This window comes from Palaemon carinicauda, chromosome 16 (genome assembly GCF_036898095.1).
Source record: "Palaemon carinicauda isolate YSFRI2023 chromosome 16, ASM3689809v2, whole genome shotgun sequence".
In the NCBI taxonomy this organism is placed as follows: domain Eukaryota; kingdom Metazoa; phylum Arthropoda; class Malacostraca; order Decapoda; family Palaemonidae; genus Palaemon; species Palaemon carinicauda.
Window position 1 is genome coordinate 119,201,452 of NC_090740.1, and position 26,559 is coordinate 119,228,010.

The following is a 26,559-nucleotide window of genomic DNA, read 5'->3' on the forward strand; positions in this document are numbered from 1 at the left end:
TCTCTCTCTCTCTCTCTCTCTCTCCTCTCTCTCTCTCTCTCTCTCTCTCTACACTTGTTGCTAGGCACATGTAACCCAGTTCTTCTCTTTAATTACATTATTTCTTTCTCTTAAAGTTGATCTCTCTCTCTCTCTCTCTCTCTCTCTCTCTCTCTCTCTCTCTCTCTCTCTCTCTCTCTCTCTCTACACTTGTTGCTAGGCACATGTAACCCAGTTCTTCTCTTTATTACATTATTTCTTTCTCTTAAAGTTGATCTCTCTCTCTCTCTCTCTCTCTCTCTCTCTCTACACTTGTTGCTAGGCACATGTAACCCAGTTCTTCTCTTTATTACATTATTTCTTTCTCTTAAACTAGTTTGTCAAAATTCTTCGTTTTTTGATTCATGAATTATCATTATCATTATTGATTTATCAGCATTAAAATAACCGTTATCATTGTGATGATAATGACGATTTAAAAAAAAAAGGTTGTTGTATGATAGTTTTTAATTGATGTGTTCACTATTCATGTAAGGGTTGATTGAACTAACATCAACCTCTCGTACAACTTTCTCATATGATCTTCCAGATACGGGGATGTGCTTAAGATTAATTATTATTATTATTATTGTTTTTATTATTATTATTTTTATCATCATTATCATCATCATCATCATCATCAATCATTTTCATTATTATTATTATTATTATTATTATTATTATTACTTGCTAAGCTACAACCCTAGACGCAAAAGCAGGATGCTATAAGCCCAAGGGCTCCAACAAGGAAAATAGTTCAGTGAGGAAACTTTGTTTATCCTGTTGGCCGTATTAGTAAAATAATAGTCTTTGCATTTCCACTCTCAATTTCTTCATCGATTTCCTCTATAGGAGAAGGCTTGAGTTCCACCTTTAGGCGCCCTTCGCATATGCCTAAGAGTATCATCATCATCATCATCACCACCATCACTGCAGGACAAAAGCCTCAGTCTGGGGTACGAGTCCCGCTCAAACTCGTTAGTTCCTTTGGTTGCTGTAACCTCACCATCCTTGTGAGCTAAGGATGGGGGTTTCGAGTGAGCCTATAGGTCTATCTGCTGAGTCATTAGCAGGCATTTTCTGGCCCTCCTTGGTCCTAGCTTGGGTGGCGAGGGGGGCTTTGCAGCTGATCATACGTAATATGGTCAGTCTCGAGGGCATTGTCCTGCTTGCTAGGGCAATGTCACTGTCCATTGCTTCTGCCATTCATGAGCGGCCTTTAAAACCTTTAAAACAACATCTTCCAGTCGCATCTGTTTATGGGTCTTTCTATTCCAGTCTATAACCCGTAAATTGTTTCTTAGCTCGTCAATCCATCGTCTTCTCTCCTTCTCCTGCTTCTCATTTGGAATCTCTATGGAGCCGTTCTTTTATTCTGAATGTCCATCTATTATCTGCCATTCTCATTGTCCTGCCCACGTTCATGTCTTTTTCTTACATGTTAGAATATCCTCTATATGATCTACCAACTGTTGATCTTGTTGGTTGTCAGTTTTGTGCATTTCTCTACTTTTTCCAATTTTGAAATGCTGCAGGAGCAATCAGATTTTTTTTTTCATGAAATGCTGCAGGAGTAATCAGATTTTTTTTCATGAAATGCGTTGTGGAGTAATCAGATACTTTTCATCTCTCTCTCTTTCTCTCCTCTCTCTCTCTCTGCTCTCTCTCTCTCTCTCTCTCTCTCTCTCTCGTGATCTTAATTTCTGGGGGGCTTATTTTTAAAGTTCAAATTGGAACCCCTGGGCTTATAGGATCTTGATTTTCCAACTAGGGCTGTAGTTTAGCTAATAATAATAATAATAATAATAATAATAATAATAATATTCCTCGTGTAATTCTTTTTTTGTATTCTTTTCCCATTAACACTTTGATAGAAAATAATTTCTTAATTGCACTTCTCTTATTCGATGTCTGTAGTATTTGTATGTATGAAGAATACAATACTTTTGTCATTTGTCTCAGAGAGGAGAGAGAGAGAGAGAGAGGAGAGAGAGAGAGAGAGGAGAGAGAGAGAGAGAGAGAGAGAGGAGAGAGAGAGAGAATTTTCCTTATGGTACTAATCCCGCTTTGCTTCAAACTAGTTGCAAGCTATTTAACCGTAAGAGAGAGAGAGAGAGAGAGAGAGAGAGAGAGAGAGAGAGAGAGAGAGAGAGAGAGAGAGAGAGAGAGAGAGCTTTTTCTTTATGGTACTAATCTAGCTGTGCTTTAAACTAGTTGCAAGCTACTTAACCGTATGAGAGAGAGAGAGAGAGAGAGAGAGAGGAGAGAGAGAGAGAGAGAGAGAGAGTGTCAAGGGAAAGCGGAAGCCCAGAGAAAGTTCCAAAGCTTGGGACGCCAGAGAGAAAGTGAGTCACTGCTACGTGCCCGTCCTTGAAGGGAAGATGAATAACGGGAGGCGTGTCTTCTCTCTCTCTCTCTCTCTCTCTCTCTCTCCTCTCTCTCTCTCTCTCTCTCTCTCTCTCTCTCTCTCTCTTTCAACAGTCTTTCTTCTATGATGTATAAGAATGTTTCACCGATTGGAAAATGATCGTTAATATAAAACGAACGTAGATTTGAGTACGAAATTGCACGATGATGCCAATTCGAGACGTATTGATCGCTTAGAGAGAAAAAGGAAATCTGAAGTTCCCGACTTCGTTTGAAAGAAGGAAACGCATTCAAGGTAAATTTATGAACCAGGATGTGACGTAGAGCATGATGATGATGATGTCATTAATATGGTATTTCTGTGAGTTGCCAAATACTGCTGGAATAGACAGGTACGAACGGCTGACTCTACTCTCTCTCTCTCTCTCTCTCTCTCTCTCTCTCTCTCTCTCTCTCTCTCTCTCTCTCTCTCTCTCTCTGTTCGTGTAGGCGCATCTATCGATTCGTTTATTTATTTACTACTTCAGCTGTCATTCATTTAAGACTCGTTCTATCGGCAAAACTGTTGCAGCCTTTAGTCTTTTGGTGGCATTGCGAACATTTAATGTCTATAATTACTTCCGCCAACGAATTTGGGTTGAGGTTATGTTTTTACACCTGTTTGTCTGTTTGTTTGTTTGTGAACAACTTCCTGGCCACAATTTTACTCATAAAATAATGAAACTTTGAGCGATTAATAATTATGTTGAGACGTGAAAGTGATTCAATTTTGAAAGTCTATGTCAAAGGTCAAGGTCGAGTAAAAGGTTGAATAATAAGCTGCCGTGGCGGAGGTCTGTTCTCTCAAAGTGCTTTTCCAGTGTTACTTAATTTACATGTCAATTTTAAGGTCGAGCGAAAGGTTGAAAAATAAGCTGCCGTGGTGGAGGTCTACACTCAGTGCTTTTCTAGTGTTACTTAATTTACATAAGAATAATTGTTCTATTTATAAACGTTTATAAAGAGATCCGGGATGTGTATTCTGAACGTTTATATGTTATGATGTGCTCTTCGTTACAGATAAAGGCAAAGAAGACGAAGCACAGTATTGCATGATCTAGTAATTGGAGAGAGAGAGAGAGAGAGAGAGAGAGAGAGAGAGAGAGAGAGAGAGAGAGAGAGAGAGAGAGAGAGAGAAGTGAGTCCGTCTCAGTAAGCGAATTGCCTTGGTGAGGAGAGCATGTGAAAGTGTTCAGTGTTAGTTTTAGGTTTTATTCAGTAAGTATTGAGCTCTTCAAATACGTGTGTTGTTTTCGTTGTTGACTTCTACCGAGTGCAATTACCTTGAAAATTACATATATGCAAATTTCAAGCATTCGTGACAGTGCCCTAAACCCTCTAGTGTATATATATTCGAGTATGACTTTTAAGTGCATGCTGGGTGTTAAGAATCTATAAGGATCTCTTTAAAGAGACGAGGGCTGCAGACGAAACCTTAGGAGACAACACGCTTTGTGGGTCGAAGTTCATTTCCGTTCCGCTCTTCTTGTAACGAGCTCTTGAAAATTCATTGTTTGTGGCGTGAAGTAATAATGTGGCCCATATTCATCTGTGTCGCGTAGAATGTAAGTGAGAAAGTACGCCCATATCAAGAGGATTTGGGGAAGAGATTGGGTAAGGTCCTGGTCTATCTTGGTGTTGGGTATAACAGTCGGTCTTTGTTTTGAAATTAAAGAGTCTGCTCTCCTTGATATGTAGTGTATTTTTCTATTGCTTAACGGTATCATAAGCAGTCCTTAGTCTTAGATGACTTCAGTGAGGTATATGGAATAAAAAAAAAAGATTATTATTGACCACTGATGTTACGTCAGTACAATTGACAAGTGAAGCATTAGTCATATACCTTCTGACCTCTCCTCTATACCTCGGTTTCTTCATCTAGATATAGAAAACGGTATTTGGGTGTGTTTTATTGCAGGGTTGCCAGATTTTCTAAATGAGAAAAGGCCAACTTCTAATCAACCACAGCTTTGAAAGGCCAACCCATTATTAGAAAAAGGCCAAAAATATAGTATTTAAAGCCCACATTTTTTTTTCTTGATATTGCTAAAGGCCAAATAATTTTTTAAAAATGACAAATTTGAGATTTTTTTGGTCTGAATAAAGGCCAAACTGGCAACCCTGTTTTATTGATCTTAACAAAATACGTAAAACTTTTTAAATCCTTCTTGTCGATAAATTTATCCAATATAGGTGACCTTGTTGGATTAATTGTCTATATACTTCATTCTCCTGATGTAATTAGTCGTGGAAAAGCCTTTAGATATTGCAATCGAGTAATTAAGTTTTGTATATACTTCATGCTCTTGATGTAATTAGTCGTGGAAAAGCCTTTAATATTGCAATCGAGTAATTAAGGCTTGCATAAACTTCATTCTCCTGATGTAATTGGGCGTGGAAAATCCTTTAGATATTTTAGTCGAGTAATTTAGTTTTGTATATACTTCATTTTCTTGATGTAATAACCGGAAAAGCCTTTAGATATTGCAATCGAGTCAATGAAGTCTTGTATAAACTTCATTCTCCTGATGTAATTGGACGTGGAAAATCCTTTAGATATTGCAATCGAGTAATTAAGTTTTGGATATACTTCATTCTCCTGATGTAATTTAAATCCTTTAGATACTTTAGTCGAGTAATTAAGTTTTGTATAAACTTCATTCTCTTGATGTAATTAGTCGTGGAAAAGCCTTTAGATATTACAATCGAGTAATCAGGCTTTGAATGTTGCAAAGAATGTTTTGACCTCAGTTTTTCATACAGATGTGCAGACTATAAGAAATTATACATAAAGGGTACTTTACACTCACGTGCGCTCTCCTCATGAGTGGTGCAGTAAAACTTAAGTGTAAGAAAATGTTCTCTTTTTATGTGAAAAAGATTGTAGATGAAATTTTGTGGTTTATGGAAGTTCTTGACAACTGTAAAGATAAAGATCTATCAACTTTATTATTATTATTATTATTATTATTGATAATATTATTATTAGCCAAGTGCAGCCCTAGTTGGGAAAGCAGGATACTATAAGTGCAAGAGGTCCAATAGGGAGATATAACTCAGTGAGGAATGGAAATAAGGAAAATAATATTCCTTTGGGGAGGAACAGAAATAAGCATGAACTACAAGAGAATTAATGAACAATTAAAATAACATATTTTAAGAACAGTATCAACATTAAAGTAGATGTTGCTTAGATAAACTATATAAAAGAGACTTATGTCAGCCTGTTCCACATAACATTCGCTGCAAGTTTGAACTTAATGAAGTTCAAATGATTCAACTACCTGATTAGGAAGATCATTCCACAACCCGGTCACATCTGGAATAAAACCTCTGAAGGGGTTTTTCCATACTTGCAAAACGGGGCTGAACATCCCCCAAGTGACAATCGGCTGACGTCAACAAGACCTTTACTGTTATACATATTGAAAGTGGAAGACCTTTAGAGGGATACATGTCCTTATTAGCCCAATCACTGCTTCTGAGTGGATGGAAGGAAGTTATTCAGTATTAGCCTTTAATCACCAACACCGATAGGAGTTTCTCATCCCACAGGTACACAAGGAAATACAGAACTATAGTCAATTCTTTTTAGTGTGGTAGATTTGCATCGACTCGCAGGGGTGCCCTTTAAGCTCATAAAAGTTTCCTGCTCGCTGATTGGTTGGACTAGATAATTCTAACCAATCAGCCATCAGGAAAGTTTTCCGAGCTAAAAGGGCACCCCTGCGAGTCGGTGCAAATCTGCCTCACTAAAAAAAATTGACTATAGTGTAGCAAAGACTTCTTCAGTGGTTCATTGGACTTTGGCTGGTGTACCTTACTTGTTTCATATATGCTCGTTCACTGTAACGGTTATGCTTACCTTATCACTCGCTCTTCCTTGCACTGTTGATAAACAAACCTCTATAAGCCTGATAACTCATGTTTCGTTTTGTTTGAATTTCTCGTGACGTTCTTGCTCTTAAGTCCTGGTATATAAGCTCGATGTCTTTTTAATAGTTTATTTGTATTCACCTCGCCTCTCGGTTATCACCTAACGGCACCTCGTACACTAGCATGATCAATTTCAGGTCAGGGAAGTTACTTGCTCTTACCTCTGATTCCTTCAAAGTTTCATACGTGGCAACACTGTGTTTTGCTCCACATATAGAAAGGATGTTGTGAATTAAGCGATATATGCTGTGAAAGGCAAGAATTATCCCAGGTTATCTGAAATTCTGAGTAACCTATGTTGGATTGTTGCGAAATGAATAGGTTGAGATAAGTCTCTTTTTATTGTTTGTATTTGAAAGATCTGTTTTAATGTTGTTACTGTTCTTAAAATATTTCATTACTTCTCATCTACAGTAGTTTTTTTTATTTATTTTTTCCTTTCCTCACGGGGATATTTTCCCTTTTGGAGCCCTTGGATTTAGCATCCCGCTTTTCCAACTAGGGTTGTAGCTTAGATAGTACAGTAATGGTAATAAAATTGATCTTGTGTGTGTCTCATTGAAGATGCTCCTAGATCAACTACAATTATGATAAGTTGTTGAAAATCAAAGAATATTTCATATTGAGATAAAGTAGAGATAATTTCGCAGCTTTTATTATCCTGCTTTTGTTACTTTACAGTTTATAATTTCTGTATACGAAAGTAGTGTTTTTTCAATATTAATCTTACCCGATAATCATGTAGCTGTCAACTCTGTTGCCGACAGAAATCTACGGTCGGGATACGCCAGCGATCGCTATACAGGTGGGGGTGAACACCACAGCGCCATCTGTGGTCAGGTACTCCAATACTTCTTGTCAACACCACCTCAATTTTTCCTCTGTCGTGCCTCCGGCTAGACCTACATGGATACGCTGTTGATTCTGGAGTTATTGCTCACGATTTGGTGATGTATTTGCTCTAGAGTTTAGCTTTCGCTATTCAGGAAGTTTTATCATTAGCTTAGCTAGCTTTTGGAATTAATTTGATTTAATTATGGTGACGAAGAGAGTATGAACTCTCTTTCACTTTTAAATGGCCGACCCTTCCCTTAGACGGAAGTGTTGGTGTCGAAGAGAGTATAGACTCTCTTTCTTAATTTTGCTTAACAAAAGTTATAGATTTATTTTATATCTCTCCGCCTTTTATAGGCCTCTTCGATTAACTTCCTTTTATTATAAACTTATTAAAATTAATTTTTATATTTGTTTATATTCGACCTTTCCTAATAGTAGGCGGTCTTTTCTTGGAACCGAAGTTAATTAACATTGAGCCCGTCATTTCGTTTTTACCTGTTAACATATTATGCTATTTTAATGTTTTTGAAAGAATTTCTTTGATAGTCTCGTACTGTTTTCAAAGTTGAACTAACGTTTTGTTTTGTCTCTGCAGTTGTTGACGTTCAGAACGTTCAACTTGCGCTCTATCGTTACGATAGAGAGAGAGTATTCACGGTGTCATGTTGCAGTAAGAGTAAACCGATTCTAGCGTTTTGTTCATTCTTTCTTAGCTTAAATGGTTTTATTTCTAATAAAGGAACTTTTTATTTGGGAAATCTTTCAGTTTTTTTCCTTTAACAATAATATGTTTTAACGATATATATAATTGGGCTCATCTCTCAGGTTCTAAGTCAAGAGAGAGAGAGAGAGAGATAGAGACGGAGGGAGAGAGAGGAGGATAAACGTTTCGTTCAAGCGGGTAACGTTGTTATCGTTTTTGCTCTTCTCCCTAGTCTCTTTAGGGGAAGAAGGTAAACGTTTCTAGAGTTTTATTCTTGTTCTCAGGCTTTATGCGGTGAGAGATTTTAAACGTAGTTTATTTGATCTAGTGTTTAGTCTCTTTTCCAGCCACTGAATTATTTATCTTTCATTATGTTTTTCTGTTACATTGTAATACTGTTTTCGCAACTACTAACTTTTAATGAAGGATAGAATTGCGTGTTTCAGGTACAAACCACTTAAAGTTTCGAGTTCAGTGAAATAAGTGCAAACAGAAAATCAAAAGTGATAAAGTGATAAGCGCAAAGTGTTACAGTGTTGCGTTCGAGGGTTCGTCTGTTCGTGCCAGTTGTTCGCCTAGTCTGGGACCTCTTACAATCTCCCAAGCCCAGGGGAGAAGTAATGTCGAAGGACTTATGGGTTCATCAGGCCTTGATCGACGAACAGACGTTTCCCTCCGTGGTTTCGGGTGTATCTACACACGTTGCCGACGTGATCACCCCACCCACACAAAGACGAGAGAGCCCTTTTATTCCTCGTCTGCGGAAGAGGTTTCTCGCAGAAACCATGGACCAATCTTGCAGCTTTTAAGTGGAAGTCGGTCCCTTCCGCGCAAGTCCAACTCCTAGGTGGTGCCATTAGCACTGGGTCAGTTCGGACTTGCTGCAGTACGACAACTGCACACCTCCCAGAGAGGCAAGGTGGTATCGCAACAGGCAGTAACTCCGTCTGTTGCCGCACCAGCTGTTTTAGACCCTCAGTCTCAACGGACAGTAGCTCCGTTTGTTGTTGTCTTTCTTAAACTCTAGTGGTCTATGCTGCAGACAATGCAGTCTCAGCTTGCGGTGTTGATGCAGGAGTTTCAGGCAGAGAAGGTTAGCACACCTCCTCCTGCGAGCGCTCCTCCACCTCTGCGCAGTCCACCCTGCCAGACGTATGATGTTGAGGCTCCTCCTGCCTCCATGCGTGAGCTGCCGCATTGGGAGTTGCCAGGTACCAGCGCTATGCAGCAACCTCCACTTTCCTTGAGGCAGGAGCCTCATGCTATGCGGCAACCGCCTCAACTCTTGAGGCAAGAGCCTCAACTCTTGAGGCAAGAGCCTCAACTCTTGAGGCAAGAACCTCAACTCTTGAGGCAAGAACCTCAACTCTTGAGGCAAGAACCTCAACTCTTGAGGCAAGAGCCTCTACTCTTGAGGCAAGAACCTCAACTCTTGAGGCAAGAGCCTCAACTCTTGAGGCAAGAACCTCAACTCTTGAGGCTAGAACCTCAACTCTTGAGGCAAGAACCTCAACTCTTGAGGCAAGAGCCTCAACTCTTGAGGCAAGAACCTCAACTATTGAGGCAAGAGCCTCTACTCTTGAGGCAAGAACCTCAACTCTTGAGGCAAGAACCTCAACTCTTGAGGCAAGAGCCTCAACTCTTGAGGCAAGAGCCTCTCTCTGCGCAGCCACCTCCTCAACCCTTGAAGCAGACGCAACTCTTGAGGCAGGAACCTCATGCTATGAGGCAGCCGCCTCAACGCATGCAGCAACCGCATTCTTCACAGCATGAGCCTCTCTCTGCGCAGCTACCTCCTCAACCCTTGAGGCAGACGCAACTCTTGAGGCAGGAACCTCACAGGAGCCTCATGCTATGCAGCATCCTCCTCAAACCATGAGGCAGGAGCCTCATGCTATGCGGCATCCTCCTCAACCCATGAGGCAGGAGCCTCATGCTATGCGGCAACCTCCTCTACCCATGAGGCAGCCTCATGCTATGCGGCATCCTCCTCAACCCATGAGGCAGGAGCCTCATGCTATGCGGCATCCTCCTCAACCCATGAGGCAGGAGTCTCATGCTATGAGGAGCCTCATGCTATGCGGCATCCTCCTCAAACCATGAGGCAGGAGCCTCATGCTATGCGGCAACCGCCTCAACCCATGAGGCAGGAGCCTCATACTATGCGGCATCCTCCTCAACGCATGCGGCATGAGCCTCATCCCTTGCAGCATGAGCCTCATCCCATGCAGCATGAGCCTCATACCATGCAGCATGAGCCTCATCCCATGCAGCATGAGCCTCATCCCATGCAGCATGAGCCTCATCCCATGCAGCATAAGCCGCACGCCATGCAACATGCTCTGCTTACCTTACAGCATGCTCTACATACAGCATGCTCTGCATACAGCATGCTCTGCATACCTTACCGCATGCTCCTCAGTCACACATCTTTGGTTGTTGCCAACTCACTAGACTGTCAAGCAGTTTCATAACGTTGCCTTCTAGTCTGCTGCTTTTGCACCAGTGAAACCCTCACTGAGAGAACTTAGCTTTTCTCGGATATGGTTCCTGTAGATGAGAAAGTGCTATTCTCCCTCCTTCTGATATTCCCTTGAGGACTCTGTCATTTGGAGAGGAGCCTTTAGCTGCTTAGCCTCCTATGGACTTTTATTTAAGCATAACATGCTTCCAGGGAGGGTAATGGTTCCACTTCAGTCGCTAACCCCGTCTGTTACCACACCTGCTCCCATAGACCTTGAGCTTTGTTGCAAGACATGCAGTCCAAGCTTAGTCCTTGTTAGAGGATTTTTTGTTTACGGAGTCAGTGTGTCACTGGGAAGACGTTCAACAACCAGCAGAAGTGACTTGTTGTGACGCAGTGCGGCAACCTCAGCAACCCGATAAGGAGTTGTCTGTACGACCCAGACAGTCTAGACAGCTTCGGGTTGTCGCGGTACTTCCTCGCTTGCCCATGGTTGACAGTTCACAGACTGTGCAGCAGTACCATGATCTTGTGTCCGGCTCCGTCAGACGACTAGCTTTTAAGAGCTCCCACAAGTCGTCGCTGTCTGGAGATTCTCAGATGGACTATGGATCTGACCAAGGAACTGGGCCTCCTGGTCAATTTTGAGGAGTCCCAGCTCGTCCCATCCCAGACCATTGTCTACCTGGGTATGGATCTTCAGAGTCGAGCTTTTCGGGCTTTTCCGTCGGCCCCAAGGATCTACTAAGCCCTAGATTGCATCCAGAGCATGCTGAGAAGGAACCGATGCTCAGTCAGGTAGTGGATGAGTCTAACAGGGACACTTTCATCGCTGGCCCTGTTCATCGAGTTAGGGAGACGCCACCTCCGCCCCCTTCAGTATCATCTAGCGGCTCACTGGATAAAGGACATGACGCTAGAGACGATCTCAGTTCCTGTTTCCGAAGAGAGGAGGTCTACTCTCACGTGGTGAAAGAACAGCTTTCTTCTCAAGGAAGTCTACCTTTGGCTGTTCAGAAACCCGACCGCCGTCTCTTCTCTGACGCATCAGACACGGGCTGGGGTGCGACTTTGGACGGACAGGAATGCTCGGGAACACTTCACATCTATTGCAAGGAGCTGTTGGCGGTTCATCTGGCCTTGATAAACTTCAAGTCCCTCCAGCTTAACAAGGTGGTGGAGGTGGACTCTGACAACACCACAGCCTTGGCTTACATCTCCAAGCAGGGAGGGACTCATTCGTGGAAGTTGTTCTAGATCGCAAGGGACCTCCTCATCTGGTTAAAAGATCGAAAGCTCACGCTGGTAACGAGGTTCATTCAGGGCGATATGAATGTCATGGCAGATCGCCTTAGCCGGAAGGGTCAGGTCATCCCCACAGAGTGGACCCTTCACAAGAATGTTTGCAGCAGACTTTGGGCCCTGTGGGGTCAGCCAACCATAGATCTGTTCGCTACCTCGATAACCTAGAGGCTCCCGTTGTATTGTTCTCCGATTCCAGACCCAGCAGCAGTTCATGTGGATGCTTTTCTGCTGGATTGGTCCCATCTCGACCTGTATGCATTCCCGCCGTTCAAGATTGTCAACAGGGTACTTCAGAAGTTCGCCTCTCGCAAAGGGACACGGCTGACGTTGGTTGGCTCCGCTCTGGCCCGCGAGAGAATGGTTCATAGAGGTACTGCAATGGCTGGTCGACATTCCCAGGACTCTTCCTCTAGGAGTGGACCTTCTACGTCTACCTTACGTAAAGAAAGTACATCCAAACCTCCACGCTCTTCGTCTGACTGCCTTCAGACTTTCGAAAGACTCTCAAGAGCTAGGGGCTTTTCGAAGGAGGCAGCCAGAGCGATTGCCAGAGCAAGGAGGACATCCACTCTCAGAGTCTATCAGTCTAAAGGGGAAGTCTTCCGAAGCTGGTACAAGGCCAATGCAGTTTCCTCATCCAGTACCACTGTAACCCAGATTGCTGACTTCCTGTTACATCTAAGGAACGTAAGATCCCTTTCAGCTCCTACGATTAAGGGTTACAGAAGTATGTTGGCAGCGGTTTTCCGCCACAGAGGCTTGGATCTTTCCACCAACAAAGATCTACAGGACCTCCTTAGGTCTTTTGAGACCTCAAAGGAACGTCGGTTGTCCACTCCAGGCTGGAATCTAGACGTGGTCCTAAGGTTCCTTATGTCATCAAGATTTGAACCTCTCCAATCAGCCTCTTTTAAGGACCTCACATTAAAAACTCTTTTCCTCGTGTGCTTGACAACAGCTAAAAGAGTAAGTGAGATCCACGCCTTCAGCAGGAACATAGTTTTCACATCTGAAACGGCTACATGTTCCTTGCAGCTCGGTTTTTTGCTAAAACGAGCTTCCTTCACGTCCTTGGCCTAAGTCGTTCGAGATCCCAAGCCTGTCCAACTTGGTGGGGGACGAACTGGAGAGAGTACTTTGCCCAGTTAGAGCTCTTAGGTACTATCTAAAAAGGTCATAACCTTTACGAGGACAATCAGAAGCCTTATGGTGTGCTATCAAGAAGCCTTCTCTTCCAAGGTCTAAGAACTCAGTTTCTTACCTATTCAGGCTCCTGATTAGGGAAGCACATTCTCATCTGAAGGAAGAAGACCTTGCTTTGCTGAAGGTAAGGACACATGAAGTGAGAGCTGTGGCTACTTCAGTGGCCCTCAAACAGAACCGTTCTCTGCAGAGTGTTATGGATGCAACCTATTGGAGAAGCAAGTCAGTGTTCGCATCATTCTATCTCAAAGATGTCCAGTCTCTTTACGAGAACTGCTACACCCTGGGACCATTCGTAGCAACGAATGCAGTAGTAGGCGGGGGCTCAGCCACTATATTCCCATAATCCCATAACCTTTTTAACCTTTCTCTTGAATACTTTTTATGGGTTGTACGGTCGGCTAAGAAGCCTTCCACATCCTTGTTGATTTGGCGGGTGGTCAATTCTTTCTTGAGAAGCGCCGAGGTTAAAGGTTGTGATGAGGTCCTTTAGTATGGGTTGCAGCCCTTTATACTTCAGCACCTAAGAGTCGTTCAGCATCCTAAGAGGACCGCTACGCTCAGTAAGGAAGACGTACTTAATAAAGGCAGAGTAATGGTTCAAGTCATCTTCCTTACCAGGTACTTATTTATTTTATGTTATTTTTGAATAACTAATAAAATAAAATACGGGATACTTAGCTTCTTTGTTAACATGTATGCTGGTCTCCACCCACCACCCTGGGTGTGAATCAGCTACATGATTATCGGGTAAGATTAATATTGAAAAATGTTATTTTCATTAGTAAAATAAATTTTTGAATATACTTACCCGATAATCATGATTTAATTGACCCACCCTTCCTCCCCATAGAGAACCAGTGGACCGAGGAAAAAATTGAGGTGGTGTCGACAAGAAGTACTGGAGTACCTGACCACAGATGGCGCTGTGGTGTTCACCCCCACCTGTATAGCGATCGCTGGCGTATCCCGACCGTAGATTTCTGTCGGCAACAGAGTTGACAGCTACATGATTATCGGGTAAGTATATTCAAAAATTTATTTTACTAATGAAAATAACATTTTTCCAACACGGAGTACTTACCTCAAACTACTTTCTTAGGAGTATCTGGGATCTCCTCCCAACCGACCAGAATTTTGTGTAGTTTACCCTACTCCCGTTTTCTATGCGGGGGAACCTCTGTCGGAGTGATAAGCTTTCCTTTCTTGAGTCGAATCAGAGCTTTTCCTGAATCACTGGTTTGTTTACACGAGAAATCTAACGTGTGATTGATTCGTGCTCTGTCGAAACCGAATATTGACATCTACAAACAGTTGTAAAACTTTATATCCGGAAATCGCCCAGAAAGTTACATCTTTAAAATATCCAAACAATGTACATCTGCAAACTATCCTATAAATTTACATCATAATATGCTTAAAATTTACATCATAATATGCTAAAAATTTACATCATAATATCCTGAAAATGTACATCTGCAAACCATCCTAACATGTACATCTCCAAACTATCCTAAAAATGTACATCTGTAAACCATCCTAAAATGTTCATCTGCAAACTACATTATCCTAAAAATTTACATCTCCAAACAATCCTAAAATGTATATACTTCAAAATATCCTAAAAATTTACATCACCAAACAGTTCTAAAATTTATTTCTTTAAAATATCCTAAAAATTTACATCTGCAAACCATCCTAAAATTTACCTCTTCAAAATATCCTAAAGATTTACATCTGCAAACTATCCTAAAATTTACTTCCTCAAAATATTAAAAAAATTTACATCCGCAAACCATCCATGGCAAACCATAAAAAAAAATCTACACCAGCAAACTATCACACAATGATTGGCGACAAAGTTACAGACAATATTTCGTAATTGTTTAAAATTTTTTATGAATTTGGCAGACTCTCCCATTTTAAAAACATTTTTATGATGAATTAAGACATTATTACAACCATCTCTAGATGATATTTTTGTATATCTGCTGTAGCCTAGTTAAATGTTTGTCCTATAGTCCATTTCTTTTAGCGAGGCATATTTGCACCGACTCGCAGCGGTGCCCTTTTAGCGCGGAAAAGTTTCCTGATCGCTGATTGGCTGGACAAGATAATTCTAACCAATCAGCGATCAGGATACTTTTCCGAGCTATAAGGGCACCGCTGCGTGTCGGTGCAAATCTGCCTCGCTAGAAGAAATGAACTATAGTCATAAATGCCATGAATTACATATTAAAATATCTTTTCTTTTTTTTCAGATCAATGTCCAGAGGTAATAAAGAAAAGCAATCATTAAGAGCTTAGTATAGTGTACCTAGCTGACTTGGTTCGCTGTCCATTTTATCTAAAATGACACTGGACCACTATAATACCGGGGCTCCCGTGGTCCTGAAATGGGACCCCAAAAACCTGGAAATCCGCACAATGTCTGTGGAGAAGACTCTTGAGCCTTTGGTTATCCAGGTGACGTTATCGGTTTGATTTGTGGTGTACCACTTAGGCCTCTCCCTGGATATGGCAGCACTGTACACTTCTTGCTGGGTGTGAGACGACGAGCAGACGTCTCCTTCTCCAGGTAGTGAGTTGTAAGATCAGGGGAATGAGAATGGACGATGGTATAAGCCTATAGTCCATTTCTTTTAGCGAGTCATATTTGCACCGACTCGCAACGGTGCCCTTTTAGCTCGGAAAGGTTTCCTGGTCGCTGATTGGCTAGAATAATCTTGTCCAACCAATCAGCGATCAGAAAACTTTTCCGAGCTAAAAGGGCACCACTGTGAGTCTGTGCAAATATGACTCGCTAAAAGAAATGGACTATAGTACTGTACAGGTATATGTTATTTAGAACTGAATTTAATTGAAGTTTATTACAAGATGGACTACAAATTTTTTTTTTCACATTGGTACCAGTGTTGACATGGTGTGTTGGATGTAAAATTTGTCTAGAATTTTTGACGAGTTTAACATGAAATCTTTCCAAAACGAGACAAGTGGTTTTCAGTATAACTGTGTAGACAATTAAGAAGTTTATATTTTTGAGGAACATAATACATTTACTCATGTCAGATGATATATAATTTGTCATGATAACTGTTACTGTAATTAGCTTGTATAGTGTCATTATCATATTAATAGGAAGTTGTGAATTTGAATATACAGTATACAGTACTGTCTACAAGATAATTAAGGGTTTTTTTTATTTGAAACATAAGTTTTTTGGAAATAAGGTCAGTTGCAGTTTTGGAAACTTATGTTATAAAGTTTCAAAGTTTAAAAAAAAAAAAATATTCTTTTGAATTAATATTTTTTTTGGTCTTCAAGTTAGTCTTATATACTTGTCAGTTTTGGAAACTTAAATTATAAAAAAAAAAAAAAAATTGTTTGAATTGATAATTTTTTTCTTAATCGTCAAGTTGGTCTGATACACTTGCAAGTTTTCGAAACTTATAATGTAAAATTTTTAAGAATACGCTTATGAATAAATAATATTTTTTAATCTTATTTTTTAAGTTAGGATTATACACTTGTCAGTTTTGGAAACTTAAGTCCTAAAATCCCCCCCCCTAAAACAAAAGTCTTTTACACTTGTCAGTTTTGGAAACTTAGTCCTAACCCCCCCCCCTAAAACAAAAATTAAATATTCTTTTGAATTAATTCTTTTTTCTTAATCTCCAAGTCAATCATATACAGTACACCTGTCCATTCTCAGGGATTTTTTATGGGCTGCCTTAGTGCAAGAGCCCGAGGTCCTCTTCAAGGGGGTCCAATCTAAAAGAACAACAACAAATCGGGGGTGTATAGTTTTTCAATATTAAACTTACCCGATAATCATGTAGCTGTCAACTCTGTTGCCCGACAGAATTCTATGGAGGGATACGCCAGCTATCACAATACTAGAAGGGGGTGTTCTTACCAGCGCCACCTGTGGCCAGGTACTCAAGTACTTCTTGTTGACACCTCCTCAATTATTCCTCTGTCGTGCTTCTGACAAGACGTTCTGGGATACGCTTATGTTCTTGGAGTTTTTTCACGACTTTGGTGAAGTATTTCTCTTTGATTTCGGCTGTCGCTTTACTGGAAACTTCTATTTTAGCTTAGTTAGCTTTTGGAATTAATTTGATTATTTTTGGTGACGAAGAGAGTATGAACTCTCGTTCACCTTTCAATGGCCGACCCTTCCCTTAGACGGAAGTGTTGGTGTCTAAGAGAGTATAGACTCTCTTTCTTAATTTTGCTTAACAAAAGTTATAGATTTATTTTATATCTCTCCGCCTCTTATAGGCCTCTTCGATTAACTTCCTTTTATTATAAACTTATTAAAATTAATTTTTATATTTGTTTATATTCGACCTTCCTAATAGTAGGCGGTCTTTTCTTGGTACCGAAGTTAATTATCGTGAGCCCGTCATTTCGGTTTTACCTGTTAACATATTATGCTATTTTAAGGTCTTTGAAAGAATTTCTTTGATAGTCTCGTACTTTTTCAAAGTTGAACTAACGTTTTGTTTGTCTCGGCAGTTGTTGACGTTCAGAACGTTTCAACTTGCACTCTATCGTTACGATAGAGAAAGAATGTTCACGGTTTCACATTGCAGTAAGAGTAACCGTGTCTAGCGTTTTGTTCATTCTTTCTTAACTTAATGGTTTTGATCCTAATAAGGAACTTTTCTTTTTGGGAAATATTTCAGTTTTTTCCTTTAACAATAATATGTTTTAACGATATATATGATTGGGCTCTTCTCTCAGGTTCTAAGTCAAGAGAGAGAGAGAGATAGAGACGGAGGGAGAAAGAGGATAAACGTTTCCCTCAAGCCTGCCAGGCGTACGAGTAACGTCGTTATCGTTTTGCTCTTATCCCTAGTCTCTTTAAGGGAAGAAACTAAACGTTTCTAGAGTGATCTAGTGTTTAGTCTCTTTCCAGCCACTGAATTTTCTTTCATTAGATTTTTCTGTTACATTGTAATTCTGTTTTCGCAATTACTAACTTTTGAGAAGGATAGAATTGCGTGTTTCAGGTACAAACCACTTAAAGTTTCGAGTTCAGTGAAATAAGTGCAAACAGAAATCAAAGTGATAAGTGATTAGCGCAAAGTATGTCAGTGTTATGCGTGAGGGTACTTTTGTGCGCGCCAGTCGTCCTCCCAGTCCGGGACCTCTTGCAAGCTCCCAAGCCCAGGGGAGAAGCAATGTCGAAGGGCATAAGGGTTCGGCAGGCCTTGATCGGCGCACAGAAGTATCCTCGGTGGTTGTGGGCGTGTCTTACCGAGACCGTCACTCCCACCCGCAGACGATTGAGCCCTTATTTTGCTCGTCTGCAGAAGAGATTTAGAGGAGAAAATAAAGGCAGAGTTACGCTGGTCTCAGGTCTCAAGACCTCTTTAACGTAAAGTCCAGACCTATGCCAGACGTACGAAGTAAAGTTCAACAACCCGGCTGCACCCGTTCAGCCTGTGCTGCACCCGCCTGCACTCGCTGCACCCAGTCGCAACACCATCTGCCAGGCGTACGATGTTGTGGACTCTACTACAGTCCATGCAAGCACAGCTTTCGGACTTGATGCGTGAGTGTCGTGCTGAGAGTGTTGCACCTCCTGCACCTGTGGTGCACCAACCTCCTGCACCCGTTCAGCCTGTGCTGCACCCGCCTGCACCGGTGGTGCACCAACCTCCTGCACCCGTTCAGCCTGTGCTGCACCCGCCTGCACCGGTGGTGCACCCACCTCCTGCACCCGTTCAGCCTATGCTGCACCCGCCTGCACCGGTGGTGCACCAACCTCCTGCACCCGTTCAGCCTGTGCTGCACCCGCCTGCACTCGCTGCACCCAGTCGCAGCTCCATCTGCCAGGCGTACGATGTTGAACCACTTTCGGAGTTTGCTGTTCACAGTGTTGTTCAGCCTCAGCCTTCTTTAAGGCAACCCTTGCTTTGGGATCAGGAGAGTTACACTCTTCCTCCTCCTCCCCTTGCTGCTCCTCCAGTGGTGCAACTCTCGGTTGGGGTACAACAACCTCTCCCCTCCGTGAGTCTGTCTGCTCAACCAACGCTGCACCGAGTTCAACCCTCATCTAGGCAAGCTCATCTACACCATGCACTTGCGCCTCAGGAGCCTCAGCTTGCTAGAACTTTACCTTGTTCTGCGCAGCCTCAACCTTCTCATGCTCCACTCATCTTTCAGGAACAGGAACGGACTACTCCGCCTCCGTCCTCCGCTTAGCTGGTACAATCCTTGGGTGCAACTCTTGCTAGGAGTCAACCTCCTTCACCCTTGCACCTGCCTTCTGCTCCGTCTGTTGTTCAGCCTATGCAGTCTGAACCTCAGGTTTTCCCTCAAGTTGAGGAAACCTCTGTTGTTGTTCCAGCTCGTTCTGACTCTGCTGTTCAGCATACCATGGTTCAACCCCATGCAAGCATGCATTAAGCACTCTAGCACTGGTCATGGAATTTCTGAGAAATGTTAAACGCCATGCACACGCTCTGCTTTCCTTTCAGCAGGCTCTGCTTACAGCAGGCTCTACTTCCTACATGCTCAGCATTCAGCATGCTCTGCATTCAGCATGCTCTGCATAACAGCATACTCTGCATACATCATGCTCTGCATACCTTACCGCATGCTTCTCAACACATCTTGGGTTGTTGCCAACTCACTAGACTGTCAAGCAGTTTCATAACGTTGCCTTCTAGTCTGCTGCTTTGCACCAGTGAACCCTCACTCAGAGAACTTAGCTTTTCTAGGATAAGGTCCCTGTAGATGAGAAAGTTCTTTTCTCCCTCCTTCTGATATTCCCTTGAGGACTCTGTCATTTGGAGGGAGCCTTTAGCTGCATAACCTCTTATGGACTTTTATTTAAGCATAACATGCTTACAGGGAAGGTAATGGTTACACTTCAGCCGCTAATCCCGTCTGTTACCACACCTGCTCCCATAGACCTTGAGCTGTGTTGCATGACATGCAGTCCAAGCTTAGTCCTTGTTAGAGGATTTTTTGTTTACGGAGTCAATGTGTCACGGGGAAGACGTTCAACAACCAACAGAAGGGACTTGTTGTGACGCAGTGGGCAACCTCAGCAACCCGTTAAGGAGTTGTCTGTACGACCCAGACAGTCTAGACAGATTCGGGTTGTCACTGTACTTCCTCGCTTGCCCATGATTGACAGTTTACAGACTGTGCAGCAGTATCATGATCTTGTGTCCGGCTCCGTCAGACGACTGGCTTTTAAGAGCTCCCTCAAGTCGTCGCTGTCTGGAGATTTTCAAATGGACTATGGATCTGACCAAGGAACTGGGCCTCCTGGTCAATTTTGAGGAGTCTCAGCTCGTTCCATCCCAGACCATTGTCTCCTTGGGTATGGATCTTCAGAGTCGAGCTTTTCGGACTTGTCCGTCGGCCCCAAGGATCTTCCAAGCCCTAGAATGCATCCAGAGCATGCTGAGAAGGAACCGATGCTTAGTCAGGCAGTGGATGAGTCTAACAGGGACACTTTCATCGCTGGCCCTGTTCATCGAGTTAGGGAGACTCCACCTCCGCCCCCTTCAGTATCATCTAGCTGCTCACTGGATAAAGGACATGACGCTAGAGACGGGCTCAGTTCCTGTTTCCGAAGAGATGAGGTCTACTCTAACGTGGTGGAAGAACAGCATTCTTCTCAAGGAAGGTCTACCATTGGCTGTTCAGTCCTCCGACCACCGTCTCTTCTCGGACGCATCGGACACGGGCTGGGGTGCGACACTGGACGGACAGGAATGCTCGGGAACATGGAATCAGGAGCAAAGGACACTTCACATCTATTGCAAGGAGTTGTTGGCAGTTCATTTGGCCTTGATAAACTTCAAGTCCCTCCAGCTTAACAAGGTGGTGGAGGTGAACTCCGACTACACCACAGCCTTGGCTTACATCTCCAAGCAGGGAGGGACTCATTCGAGGAAGTTGTTCGAGATCGCAAGGGACCTCCTCATTTGGTCAAAAGATCAAAAGCTCACGCTGGTAACGAGGCTCATTCAGGGCGATATGAATGTCATGGCAGATCGCCTCAGCCGGAAGGGTCAGGTCTTCCCCACAGAGTGGACCCTTCACAAGAATGTTTGCAGCAGACTTTGGGCCCTGTGGGATCAGCCAACCATAGATCTATTCGCTACCTCGATGACCAAGAGGCTCCTCTTGTATTGTTCTCCGATTCCAGACCCAGTAGCAGTTCGCGTGGATGCCTTTCTGCTGGATTGGTCCCATCTCAACCTGTATGCATTCCCGCCGTTCAAGATTGTCAACAGGGTACTTCAGAAGTTCGCCTCTCACAAAGGGACACGGCTGACGTTGGTTGCTCCCCTCTGGCCCTCGAGAGAATGTTTCACTGAGGTACTGCAATGGCTGGTCGACGTTCCCAGGACTCTTCCTCCTAGAGTGGACCTTCTGCGTCAACCTCACGTAAAGAAGGTACTCCCAACCTCCACGCTCTTCGTCTGACTGCCTTCAGACTATCGAAAGACTCTCAAGAGCTAGAGGCTTTTCGAAGGAGGCAGCCAGAGCGATTGCCAGAGCAAGGACGACATCCACTCTCAGAGTCTATCAGTCTTTATGGGAAGTCTTCCGAAGCTGGTGCAAGGCCAATGCAGTTTTCCTCAACCAGTACCAATGTAACCCAGATTGCTGACTTCCTGTTACATCTAAGGAACGTAAGCTCCCTATCAGCTCCTACGATCAAGGGTTACAGAAGTTTGTTGGCAGCGGTTTTCCGCCACAGAGGCTTGGATCTTTCCTCCAACAAAGATCTACAGGACCTCTTAGGTCTTTTGAGACCTCAAAGGAACGTCGGTTGTCCACTCCAGGCTGGAATCTAGACGTGGTCCTAAGGTTCCTAAGGTCATCAGGATTTGAACCGCTCCAATCAGCCTCTTTTAAGGACCTCACATTAAAAAACTCTTTTCCTCGTGTGCTTAGCAACAGGTAAAAGAGTAAGTGAGATCCACGCCTTCAGCAGGAACATAGGTTTCACATCTGAAACGGCTACATGTTCCTTGCGGCTCGGTTTTTTTTTGGATAAAACGAGCTTCCTTCCCGTCCTTGCCCTAAGTCGTTCGAGATCCCAAACCTGTCCAACATGGTGGGGAACGAACTAGAGAGAGTACTTTGCCCTGTTAGAGCTCTTAAGTACTATTTAAGAAGGTCAAAACCATTACGAGGACAATCAGAAGCCTTATGGTGTGCTATCAAGAAGCCTTCTCTACCAATGTCTAAGAACTCAGTTTCTTACTACATCAGGCTTCTGATTAGAGAAGCAAATTCTCATCTGAAGGAAGAAGACCTTGCTTTGCTGAAGGTAAGGACACATGAAGTGAGAGCTGTGGCTACTTCAGTGGCCTTCAAACAGAACCGTTCTCTGCAGAGTGTTATGGATGCAACCTATTGGAGAAGCAAGTCAGTGTTCGCATCATTCTATCTCAAAGATGTCCAGTCTCTTTTCGAGTACTGCTACACCCTGGGTCCATTCGTAGCAACGAATGCAGTAGTAGGCGAGGGCTCAGCCACTACATTCCCATAATTCCATAACTTTTTAACCTTTCTCTTGAATACTTTTTATGGGTTGTTCGGTCGGCTAAGAAGCCTTCCACATCCTTGTTGATTTGGCGGGTGGTCAATTCTTTCTTGAGAAGCGCCGAGGTTAAAGGTTGTGATGAGGTCCTTTAGTATGGGTTGCAGCCCTGTATACTTTAGCACCTTTGGGTTGATTCAGCCTCCAAGAGGAACGCTGCGCTCAGTAAGGAAGACGAACTTAAAAAAGAGACAGAGTAACGGTTCAATTCGACTTCCTTACCAGGTACTTATTATTTCATTGTTATTTGAGATAACTGTTATATGAAATATGGGATACTTAGCTATCCTTTAATCTTGTACACTGGTTTTCACCCACCCCCCTGGGTGTGAATCAGCTACATGATTATCGGGTAAGTTTAATATTGAAAAATGTTATTTTCATTAGTAAAATAAATTTTTGAATATACTTACCCGATAATCATGATTTAATTGACCCTCCCTTCCTCCCCATAGAGAACCAGTGGGACCGAGGAATAATTGAGGAGGTGTCAACAAGAAGTACTTGAGTACCTGGCCACAGGTGGCGCTGGTAAGAACACCCCCTTCTAGTATTGTGATAGCTGGCGTATCCCTCCATAGAATTCTGTCGGGCAACAGAGTTGACAGCTACATGATTATCGGGTAAGTATATTCAAAAATTTATTTTACTAATGAAAATAACATATTTCGGTACGTTCCACAAAGAACGGAACGACGAGACGTCTCTCGTCCTCTCATGACTCGGTACAGTTGCATGTACGGAGTTGAGTCAGTGATGCTCAGAACTTGCAAGAAAAGTCAAAGTGTTTGTACCGTTCTGTCACCTGATGAAGGTGGCATCAAGTGAACTCATTTACCCAGATTCAGTGAAAAAGATGAAATGTAATTCATCAGATGATTTAGTGTAATCCTTGGTAGTAAACGTAATAAATTGTTGCAGTGCAATATATTCTAAGGGCTTTAGATGAATTATATCAGAAGGGTTTTTATATTATACCAATTGTTGCTTAAAATGTTTAGAAAGTTGCATAATTGGCCAAAATTTTTGCCTTAGTCAACCGTGATTGTAGTGTTAAGTTGGTTGGAGCTTAAATGGTCAGCATTGTTTTCATGTTGAAATTTAGCATTATTGGAGTACGTCAGCCCAAGGATTGTGAATTATAATCATTACCTAAGACTACCCCAGATACGTGAGAAAATCTGTCATTATTTGTGCAGCTTTACCCATTGCATTGATTTCATAATTAAAAAAAAAGTTGGCATATTAATTGTACAGTACTTGTGAATATTTAAAATTAATTTTGTTCTGTGTGCTTTGTCAGCTAATCTTAGCCAGAATAGAGTTGAAGCAGTGTCAATTCTTGTAAAAAGTTTTAGCAGTATGCAGAGAATATGCAAGCTTTTACTTAATGGGTTATCAGACCTTTTTCCTTTCATAAGTGGTTTTGCATCTTTGTCGTTAGATCTGTCAAGTGTACACTAGCATCATGTGTTTTTATTTATATTATACTGTACTATGTTTGTATGCGAATGGTTTTCTGGTTTGATACGTTTTGGAGTTTCACCGTCCTTGGGGGCATTATTTGCTGCTTAATGGCCATAAAATTCTCCCTCTCCCAGTAAAGGATATATATATTTTTATTTATATTTCATTTTGAGAAAGGTTGACAAGCAGTGGTCTATTAGCTCATAGTGAATGTGATAGACATTATCTTTTAGGATAGTTAGGAACCTGATCAGTGTTTCTTATCATTATTCCTCTATCATTGTTCAGATATAGGTGTTGGAAACTCTTTTGAAACTCAATGAATTTATTCAATTTTATTTTTTTTGTTTTTAGTTTAGAAATCTTTCCCAGATGGATAGAAGTAAGTGTTGATATTGCCAGCTGGCATCCTTTTAAGATCTAAAACCTTCTAGAAAAGTTAATTGTTCTGACTAGGATACAAACCCTTGTCTTTTATATGGGATATCCTCTTTCTTGGGAAGTTGGAATGAGTGTTTAAAGCTTGTAAACAATGTTCCCGGTCGTGGTAGGTTTATGTGAGTGTGGGAAATATCCTGACAGCCAGGGGTTGAGGTCATCCATTCCTCTACAACAGGTAAGCAATTGCTTAGTATCCATCCCCATTCTCAGGATGGTCCTGGTGCCTCTTTGTTGGTGAGGAGCTCAAAGGTACCCTGATCTGTTGAATCTTCTTGTTGAGGTACTGAGAGATACTCTTGTAGCTCATGCTGCTTTGACAGCCAACCTGCTTCATGTAGCTCCATTATTTTTTCTGGATGGAGACTATCCATGTCAAGCCTATCCAGTGACTACTGTAGGAGAGGGGCTTTGGTTGCTGGAATTTGAGTAAGATTTTATGTACCATCTGCTGTTACAAATGTGTACCTAGGGAAAAGGGCTTCTCTGTGATTTGTGATTAGAAAGGAGTTTCTTTCTGGTCTACAGAATCACTATCCAGTAGATTCTGAATTTCTTTGTCTGCTTCCACCAGTATGATCCTTCCCAGTGTCTGTGGTAAAGGGTTATTGCTTGGGACTTTCTTGAATTATCCAGCTAAACTGCTTTCACCTCTTGACCTCGTTGGAGGTCTTCACACTCCTGAAGAGCTTGGATTAGCATAGCAAGCCCAGGTCTTATGTCTAGGATGCATCTCGTTCTTCATAGTCTCGCATGGGCCCACACACATGACCACGAAGTGATCATATCTGGGCAGGGATGACCCCCTCAGTCTGTTCACTGACAATACCTCCCACCTAAGGAGTGAATACCTATAAGGTATGTATCCTCTTCTGAACAAATTGCAAATTCCTTGTCCATAATGCCGTAGAATAACCGTTGACCCAGTACCCTAGGTGTGAGGGTACTTTCCTTAGCCCCACTATCCTACACCTTCCGGGTACTTGCAGTTTACCGGCTTTAAATACTGTATGACTACTCCCACTTTAATGGATAAAGACTACATTTAAAAGTCTCTTTTTTGTAATGAGGGAAAAATGCAATATACTGTTCAGATGTAGTATTTAAAACTTCTTAGAAGTTTTATGCATCATTGGATTTGTGGTAACTGGCTTGTTTGTAAGGAAATTGTTAGATAGTTGTGTTGCAACTGTTAGTATGCAAGAGTATTAAAATTTGACTTGCAGTATTGGTAGCTTTGTTTTTGCTTTTAAGCATTTTGATATGCAGTAGGCATAGGATGTGTAATTATTATTATTATTTTTTTTTTGACTGACTGACAATGAATGGATATCATAGATGGTATTTTTTTTTTTTTTTAACCTATCATGTAAACTTTTTTACATGGCAGTTTTATATGACTTGCTTTTTTTATTGTTAGTAAAAACTAGTTGAGAAATATCTTATTGTTATGTAGGTGTTTTTAGCCCTCTGGTCAACTATACCATGACATATTATCCCTATGATATGGGAAATTGCTCGTTACTATTCGCTGATTCATCTTACCCACTCTGCACCTTGTGTCATGATGAATAGTCATCTTCAATCTTGGTACGTCAATTGGCTAGTGTCTTGAGGGAAAAGTATTGATTTATTGATGTTGCCTGTGTTTAAGGTCTTAATAGGGCTTTTTTCTAAGTCCTTGGATGCAGATGGAAATTAGATTTATATTTTCAGAGTAGGAAGCCATTATTAATTTAGTAGAATTTAAGTTTGTAGAAGGTGGGTCGCTGTTCTCTATGCCTTTTTCACTTTTATCAGTATTTAAACTTTTATTCATGGTTGTTGTATTTTTCAATTTATCGTAGTACTTCAGTTAGATCATATTTATAGAATGAATGAATGAATGTAGAGGGGTTCAGTAAATGAAAATGCATAGGTTAGTGGCATCATTTGTTATCGAGTATCTTCTGCCATAGGCTATGAACTTTCTGCCCGAATTTTCATCAATTCCTGGCCTATATATGCCCTTCTTCATGATTTTCATTTGCTTGTTTTCATCCAGCTAATTTCTCTTAATATTGCTTTAGACATCTATGAAGTGTTTACTATATAAATGTTTTTATGCTTGCTAAAGAGGCTGGATTAGCTGTTGTTATATTAATTTGACAGTACATCTATCTATCTACCATGGCTCTTCCCCCAATTCTTTCGGGT

At 41.9% G+C, this 26,559-nt stretch overlaps 2 protein-coding genes across 4 annotated transcripts in view; one reads left to right on the forward strand and one right to left on the reverse strand.

Moving 5' to 3' along the window:
* LOC137655833 (catenin alpha-like) overlaps positions 1-26,559 on the reverse strand; it is a 486,208-nt gene that overhangs the window by 81,187 nt on the left and 378,462 nt on the right. The gene's annotated exons all lie outside the window — the stretch shown is intronic.
* The window catches only part of LOC137655831 (catenin alpha-like), an 80,085-nt gene continuing 68,659 nt past the window's right edge, over positions 15,134-26,559 (forward strand). The window contains exon 1 of the mRNA XM_068390004.1: positions 15,134-15,338. Within this exon, the coding sequence (XP_068246105.1) occupies positions 15,225-15,338 (114 nt within the window). The 5' untranslated portion in view covers positions 15,134-15,224. The remainder of the gene's footprint in view (positions 15,339-26,559) is intronic.